General features: G+C 55.6%; 1 protein-coding gene across 1 annotated transcript in view; it reads left to right on the top strand.

Moving 5' to 3' along the window:
- Window positions 1–8,636, top strand: part of PDE8A (phosphodiesterase 8A) — a 412,152-nt gene continuing 403,516 nt past the window's right edge. The window contains exons 1-2 of the mRNA XM_059678008.1: window positions 1–168; window positions 4,478–4,590. Of these exons, the coding sequence (XP_059533991.1) occupies window positions 72–168; window positions 4,478–4,590 (210 nt within the window). The 5' untranslated portion in view covers window positions 1–71. The remainder of the gene's footprint in view (window positions 169–4,477; window positions 4,591–8,636) is intronic.

Here is an 8,636-nt window from a genome sequence, read left to right as displayed (position 1 = left end):
GTGGGGTGGATGCACTGGCCGCTGCCTCTGCGGTTCCCTGTGGGAGCGGACCCGGTGCCTCAGGACTGTGGATGACCTACCCCAGCTGGCTCCCTGGCCCCACTTGGCTCCAAGGCTGCAGAGGGCAGAGCCCCAAGAGGTCAGAGGGGGTCACCGCCTTGATGGAAGGTAGGACCTGAAAAGGAAGTTCTGACAGGGATCTGCATCCCACTGCAGGAGTCACGTGCCCCATGATGGGAGCCCCTTCAGTCTAGAGCGAGAAGGAGAACAGGGTGGGTCTTGGAGAGCAGCAAGGAGGAAGGGGAGACCTCTACTCCAGAGGGAAAGGGGTGGAGAGTAATGAGGCAGGAAGAGGGGAAGGTCCCAGGCCCTGTTCCCAGGTAGAGTCCAGGAGGTGACAAGGCTTGAGGTGGAGTGGCTGCCAGGTATACCGGGGTGGGGTGGGGGGTGGGTCCCGGACACAGAGCTCACACCCCTCCCCCCACAATCCCCAGCAGAAAGGAAAGGTCAAGCTGAGTGAAAGGCCTACATATTGTGCGACTGCCAAAGAGCGTCCTTGGGGGAGGGTCCACGCCCTTCTGGGGTGAAGCCCTTGTTTGCCTGAGACTCTCCCGGTTTTATTTTAGTATTATTATTATTATTTTTAATATATCTTTATTGATACAGAAAGGAAATGAGAGGGAGAGGGAGAGACAGAAACATCCATGATGAGAGAGAATCTTTGATCGGCTGCCTCCTGCACGCCCCCTACTGGGGACCGAACCTGAAACCCTGGCATGTGCCCTTGACCGGAATCGAACCCGGGACCCTTCAGTCCACAGGCCGATGCTCTATCCACTGAGCCACACCAGCCAGGGCTATTTTATTTTTCAATTACAATTGTCATTCGATGTTATGTTAGTTTCCAGTGTACCGCTCAGGGGTTAGACATTTATTAAGTTGCGAAGCGATGCACTTTGAAAGCCCCTGCTTCTTAAAGGAACGGTGACAGCCCAACCCGCTGTCCTACTCTGATCCTCCCCTTCCCTGCTGTTTAGCCATTTCTCACCCTCTTACCTACGGACTGCACAGAATCCAGCCAGACACAGACAGGCTAAGGAACATAGAGGCCAAAAAGAAAAGGATTAAATCTTAAGAAAAGTTGCAGCTCTGGCTGGTTTGGCTCGGTGAATAGAGCACCAGCTTATGGACTAAAGGTCCTCGGTTTAGTTCTGGTCAAGGGCACCTGCCCGGGTTGCAGGCTTGATCCCCAGTGTGGGGCGTGCTGGAGGTAGACAGTCAATGATTCTCTCTCATCATTGATGTTTTTCTCTCTCTTTCCTTCTTCCTTCCTCTCTGAAATAAAAAAATATATGTTTTAAAAAGTTGCGCTGAAACCGGTTTGGCTCAGTGGATAGAGCGTCGGCCTGCGGACTGAAGGGTCCCGGGTTCGATTCCGGTCAGGGGCATGTACCTTGGTTGTGGACACATCCCCAGTGGGAGGTGTGCGGGAGGCAGCTGATCAATGTTTCTCTCTCATCGATGTTTCTAACTATCTCTCTCCCTTCCTCCCTGTAAAAAATTAATAAAATATATTTTTTAAAAAGTTGCTTAAGCCTAAGCCCTCAGGAGAAAGCTAGCACCAGCCGGTGTTGCTGGCAGCAATCCTGGGGGACTGGCTGCTACAGGTTCCACTCCAGGGGCGACCTTGGGAAGGAAACCTACTCCCGGGGGTGTTGCATCAGGCCCCACGTGGCCTTGTTTCTAACAAAGCATCGCTGTTCCTGGAAATACTGGCCTCAGCCACACCTGTGCAACCCAGGAACTGTCTGGGTTTGTGAGTTAGACTAAGGGTGGGGCTGAGGGTACAAGGCAAGTTTATGTACAGCAGGCATGTCAAACTCAAAGGCTAACACAGGCCAAATAAACAAGGTTTGAGTGTATGTGGGCCGAAAAAAAACAAAGGCTTCAATTTTCATAGAAACGTAGCTTTATTTCAATAGAGGCATGCTGAATACAAAGGGCTGAAATAAATGAGTCACCGTTAATATAAAATCATAGAACATTTTAATAAAAATTAATATTTTTTCTTGAACATTAACTTACCAGACACTGAATAACTGGACAAATTAATAAGCGTAATGCAAGTAAACTCTTTTTTCTTGGTCTCCGAAAGCAAAATATTTCCTGTTGCGCCCACCAAACAAGTCAGTCCAAGACTAATGATGTGGCCATCGGCTGCTAAAATATTCGCTGCTAGTATTAGTGGAGAGAGATGGTGTGCCTGTGCGTAAGGCGCGTAAGGGAAATGAATGCGACACGATTATAGTAATCAGTCATTAGTGAACATTGTAGTTCGTTATTAATAACTAGGGGCCTGGTGCACGAAATTCGTGCACTGGGTGTGTGTGGGGGGGGGGGGGGGAGTGTCCCTCAGCCCAGCCTGCCCCCTCTCACATACTGGGAGCCCTCAGGCGTTGACCCCCATCACCCTCCAATCGCCTGATCGGCCCCTTGCCCAGGCCTGACGCCTCCGCCAGACGTGTCAGGCTTGGACAGGGGACCCCCATCTCCCCCCGATCACTGGCTCTGGCCCCCACCCAGGCCTGAGGCCTCTGGCCCAGGAATCATGCCTGGGCAGGGGACCCCCATCTCCCTCTGATCGCTTGCTCCACCCCCCGCCCAAGCCTGACGCCTCTGACCCAGGCTTCAGGCCTGGGCAAGGGGACCATCATATCCCCCCAATCCCCAGCTCTGCCCCCCGCCCAGGCCTGATGCCTGGGCCAGAGGAGTTGACCCTCATCACCCTCCGATCACCAATCACCGGATCGGCCCCTTGACCAGGCCTGAGGCCTCTGGCCTAGGCGTCCGGCCCGGGCAGCGGGGACCCGCAGCTGCAGCGGCCCCGCGATCGTGGGCTACACTTTAGGCCCAGGCAAGGGACCCCTAGCTCCTGGGACTGCCAGCTTCGACCGTGCCCAGCTCCCATCGCCGGCTCCACCCCTACTTCCTGCTATCACTGGCCAGGGCGGAAAAGGCGCCTGATTCTCCGATCATGGCTGGGGGGCAGGGCAAAGGCAGCCCCAGGGCCGCCTTTGCCCTGCCCCCCAGCTCTTAGCTCCCCCCTGGGTTTCCGATCACTGTCAGTGGCAGGGGGCTTCTTCCTGCTTTCCCTTTCACCTCCCTGCATTGTGCCTGCATATGCAAATTAACCGCCATCTTGTTGTCAGTTAACTGCCAATCTTAGTTGGCAGTTAACTGCCAATCATAGTTGGCAGTTAATTTGCATATAGCCCTGATTAGCCAATGAAAAGGGTATCGTCGTATGCCAATTACCATTTTTCTCTTTTATTAGATAGGATTATGTTTAACAGGATATTGTAAAAATTAAGTTACAAAATTTTTATTAAAACGTTTCTTACAGCCTTCGCTGGTTTGGCTCAGTTGGCCTGCAGACTGAAGGGTCCCAGGTTTGATTCCGGGCAAGGGCACATGCCTGGGGTGCTGGCTCGATCCCCAGTGTGGGGGGGGGTGTAGGAGGCAACCGATCAATGATTCTCTGTCATCATGGATGTTTCTATCTGTCTCTTCCTTTCCTTTCCTCTCTGAAATCAATAAAAATATGTTTTAAAAATAAAAAAACATTTCTTCCATACTGTTACATTGGCAGGGCCACAAAAATATTCGTTGTGGGCTGCATGCGGCCCGCGGGCTGCGAGTCTGACATGCTTGCTGTACGGACACAGATTGAGTGAACCCGGAAGCCACAGTTTCCCTCTGGCCCACTGTTGGGTGGTTTGGAGGCCTGTATAGGAATACCAGGGCCAAGGCACCCAGGGGAAATGGCATGGAATAGGGGTTTTTGTTTGGTTTTTTTCTAATATATATTTTATTGATTCCAGAGAGGAGAGGAGAGAGAGAGAAAGAGAGAAATAGAAACCTCAATGATGAGAGAGAATCATTGATCAGCTGCCTCCTGCATGCCCCCTGCTGGGGATTGAGCCCCCAACCCAGGCATGTGCCCTTGACCGGGACCCTTGAGTCCACAGGTGGACGCTCTATCCACTGAGCCAAACCAGCTAGGGCCCAAGTTCCTTTTTGGCTTAAGGTAGCCAGAGATGATTCTCTGACTGACACCCGGAACCCCTGGCTGATACACAGAGTAGGCCTGGGCTGTCGGCCTTGTTTAGGGAAGAGGGGAGGGTGGGCTCTTGGGCTGTCACCCTGAGCCCCGCGGGTCTGACCTGGCCTTCCAGGACCCGAGAGCAAGCCCCGGGAGAGGAGAGAGAGCCCGGCGTCAGCAGGCCTAAGGAGTCCTGGTGAGTTAAAAATAAAAACAGAGGAAGAGAAAGGCTTGCTGTAATGACGTGACTGGCTCTGTCTGTGTCTCCGATGAGCTCTGTGGCCGGCCCACTCTCCGTGGAGGAACTGAACCCTTCTTCTTCTTTCTCTCCTGACTAGACTTTCCTGCTGACTTTTGGGATTGGACTCTTTCCAGCAGGAATTCCCAGGCTCTGTTCCTTGGATGGCCAGCAAGCAGGAGAACCTCTGCAGTTTCCACCGGGGCCTGGGACAACACTGAATTTACACGAGACTGTTCTCCTCCCAAAGGTAGGCCAGCCCAGCCCAGCCAGTGCGGCTCAGTGGCTGAGCATCCACTTATGAACCAGGAGGTCACGGTTGGATTCCCGGTCAGGGCACATGCCCGTGTTGTGGGCTCGGTCCCCAGTGTGGGGTGTGCATGAGGCAGACAATCGATGATTCTCTCTCATCATTGATTTCCTCTCTCTCTTCCTCTCCCGTCTTCTCTGAAATCAATGAAAATATTATTTTTAAAAAGGTAGGCCAGGAAGCCCAGACTCACTGAGCTCTGCTGCCTTCATGTGGGCACTGGCGGCCTCTCACATTCCAGAAGGACGGGGAGCCTTTTGAACTCCTCCCTTCTGATCTCCTGGCTCAGCTGTAGCTGGGCGCACAGGAGCTGGGTGCCCACAGGCGCTGGCATAGCCCCAGACCGCGCATGCTAATTATGTGCTAGGGAAGCGCCCTGCCCCCACCCAGACTTCGGTATTCTGCTGGGCCCAAGGGCACACATGCAGAGGAGCAGGCTGCAGTGTGGGAAGTGGTCTAGGGCAGTGACTCGCCCAAGGTCACAGGACAAGTTGGCCAAGGGGTGCATGAGGGTACAGTCTGGAGTCTTCACAGGTCTCTCCCTGCACAGCAGAGGCCTGGCTCTGCTCCCACAAGCAGGAAGCCCTTGGAGCAGCGGTTCTCAACCTGTGGGTCGCGATCCCTTTGGGGGTCCAACGACCCTTTCACAGGGGTCCCCTAAGACCACCAGAAAACACATATATGAATTACATATTGTTTTTGTGATGAATCACTATGCTTTCATTATGTTCAATTTGTAACAATGAAATTGGGGGTCACCACGACATGAGGAGCTGTATTAAAGGGTCGCGGCATAAGGAAGGTTGAGAACCACTGCCTTGGGGCCTCCAGCGCCTGGAGCGACCAGTCAGTCCTTCGGTTAAAACGCAAGGAAGATATATGCACCCCTATGTTCATAGCGGCACAATTCACCATAGCTAAGATCTGGAAACAGCCTAAGTGCCCATCAGCAGATGAATGGATTAGAAAACTGTGGTACATCTACACAATGGAATACTATGCTGCTGTAAAAAAGAAGGAACCCTTACCATTTGCAACGTCATGGATGGAACTGGAGAGCATTATGCTAAGTGAAATAAGCCAGTCAATGAAGGAAAAATACCACATGATCTCACTCATTCATGGATAATAGAGACCATTATAAACTTATGAACAAAAATAGATACAGAAACAGAGCTGCCTCGAACAGACTGTCAAACTACAGCAGGAAGGCCGGGGAGGGTTGGGGGGCGGGGGTGGGGGGTGGGGGTGGTAAGAGATCAACCGAAGGACTTGTATGCATGCATATAAGCATAACCAAAGGACACAAGACACAGGGGGTAGGGGAGGCCAGGGGACTGTCAAGGAGGGGGGGAGGAGACATATGTAATACTTTGTAATACTTTAAGCAATAATAATAATAATAATAATAATAATAATAATAAACAATAAAAACGCGAGGAAGAGGGAGTGGGTGGGGGAGTGGCCTGGCGCTAACTCAGCTTCTTAGCAGCGCAGCCCCCGGTGGCAGGTGCAGCCTGGCGCGGTGCTCCAGGACTTGGCTTGAGGGGTCCTGGGGCACCCTCGTGGCCCTCTCTTCGCCCCCCCTTACCCCCGCAAACGGGGGTCCTTGCAGGGCCTCTCTGGCTCAGAGGTCGTGGCCCGATTGAGGTCATGCAGCTGCGAAGGGGCAGAGCTGGCAGCTGATCCCCTGCTGGTCTGTGTGCCAGACCCCCAACATCCGAGTTCCGCGTGAGGGAAGGCTTATGGGTGGAGGAGGCGCCAAGAATGGGGGAGCCCTGGGAGTTCCTCCCACCCCACCTTCCAGGACAGACCGGGCTCAGGCTTCTCTTGGGTCCGGGCGAGGGGAGCATGGGAGGGGGGCAGCTTCGTAAAACTCAAAGGAACAAGATGGAGTCTCCCGGTGGCCATCGGGGTTTCGGGGGCTCGAGGTCACCGCCCCCCGCGCCGCTGATGTCCTGGGGCGAGTCCCTGCCTTGCTCCCCGCAGCGCCCGCAGCCGCCCCTGCCCCTCGGGCCGCGCATGCGCAGTGCGGCGCGCGGGAGGCGGCGGCGGCGCCCCAGGTGCTGCGCCCAGACGCCGGCCCCGGAGGCTGCCGCTCGGCGCGGGGCGTGGCGCCGCCTCCAAACCCGCGGAGCCCGAGCCGGAGCCCGCAGGTCCCGGGGGCGCGCGGTGTCTGCGGTTCTCGACGGCGCGGGCCGGGCCGCCTGGATCCGCGCTCCCTGCCTCTCCGCGGGCGGCCGCCCGACGGGCTCCCCTCAGCCCGGGCCTCAGGGCGGGAGCGGCGAGGCCGCCGGGGCGCTTCTTTCGGGGGTCGGAGCCGCGAGGTGTCGGGCGCCGCGGGCTCCCGGCGGGGAGAGCGCGAATCTCCTCCCCGGCGTTTCCCGGAAGCGCGGCGGGCGAGTGGGCGATGTGAGGGCGGCCGGGCGCCTGGGGAGGGCATGTTCGGCGGGGCGTCCGCGGCGCCCCCGCCCCAGCGCCCCCTCCGCGCCGCCTCGTGATAAAAGCGGCGGCCGCGCTTCCTGACGTGAGACCCGCGCTCCGGCCGTCCGCCCGCCCGCCCGCCCGCGCGGCGATGACACGGCGCTGGCGGTGGCCGCGAGGCGCCGGGCGGGCGGTTTGCTGACCGGAGAGCGGCCGCCGCCAGCATGGGCTGCGCTGCGAGCATGTGCAGCTCCGGGACCCAGACCGTGTACCCGGGCGCCCGGGAGGCCGAGGACGCGCAGGACCCCGCGGCGCTGCTGCCCCCGCCGGGCGGGCCGGGCGGGGCCGCCCCCGGGCCGCGGTGCCCAGGCCGGGCTCCAGGTGACAGACGGACGCCCGCAGCCCGTCCCGCCGGGCAGCGACCGGGCCCCGGGCCCTGATGAAGGGTGTTGTGGGGTGAGGACGCGTCCGGGCCGTGGCGGCGGTTTCGGGGAGGCACCAGCCATCCGGAGCCCAGGGTCCTCTGTGAATTGTCGAAGGCGCTGGAGGCCGTTCCCTCCCCCGGAGCGGGACGGGGATCCCCGGAGCCAGGTCGGCGTGAACTTAACCTGCTTTTCTGGGCAAACTTAACCTGCTTTTCTGGGCAAATTTAACCTGCTTTTCTGTGCAAACTTAACCTGCTTTTCTTTGCAAACTTAACCTGCTTTTCTGGGCAAACTTAACCTGCTTTTCTGGGCAAACTTAACCTGCTTTTCTGGGCAAATTTAACCTGCTTTTCTGGGCAAATTTAACCTGCTTTTCTGGGCAAACTTAACCTGCTTTTCTTTGCAAACTTAACCTGCTTTTCTTTTCAACTGAGGACTGCTGCGAGACCTCCCGAGCTTGAGGGCTGTAGCTGGGTCCGCTTTCTGTCTTAAGTTTGCATCAGTAGTCATGATATTTTTTTTTTTCTGTAACAGGTGGAGGTGATTTTCCCCACCCCTCCCCGTATATCACGTGAGAACTCACCTTGTTCTCATTATCCGGGACCCTTCAGTCTGCGGGCCGATGCTCTATCCAGTGAGCCAAACCGGTGAGGGTGAATCCGGAAACTTTTAACAGCTTTCAAGTTTTTTTTGGCCCGAGTCTAATCTCGGTTTGTCTTGCATTCACTGATATTAAGCTTTTAGGCCATGACAGTAGCCTTTTTAGCGAGAGGCCTTTCTGTCTTCGTGGCCTTTTTGTGGCGGTGTGGCTGTCTGAAATGCCCCTGGTGTCTTATAAGCCTCTCCAGTGCAGCATCTTACTCTAAGCCTGTTATCCACCGTGCCCGATGTTCCCTGAGTTTCCAAGAGTCTTAGATTTTCTGTCCTGCTGTCAGACCATCGTCTTGATTTGGGTCCCACAAAAGTACATTTGCCATGACAGTGCTTAATCCAGTGGCATGCGTGTAGTAGGTGTTAAAGAAATGTTGACCGAGTTTGTATGTGTTTTTTTTTATTGGTAACTGAATGTTGAAACATTTTCAGTCACTGGAATTTGATTCCGTAAAACCTCCAACATAGGCTTTAAGACTATATTAT

Source organism: Myotis daubentonii, chromosome 21 (assembly GCF_963259705.1).
Source record: "Myotis daubentonii chromosome 21, mMyoDau2.1, whole genome shotgun sequence".
In the NCBI taxonomy this organism is placed as follows: domain Eukaryota; kingdom Metazoa; phylum Chordata; class Mammalia; order Chiroptera; family Vespertilionidae; genus Myotis; species Myotis daubentonii.
Note: the sequence above shows the minus strand (reverse complement) of the source record. Positions and strands in the feature narration are given on the sequence as shown.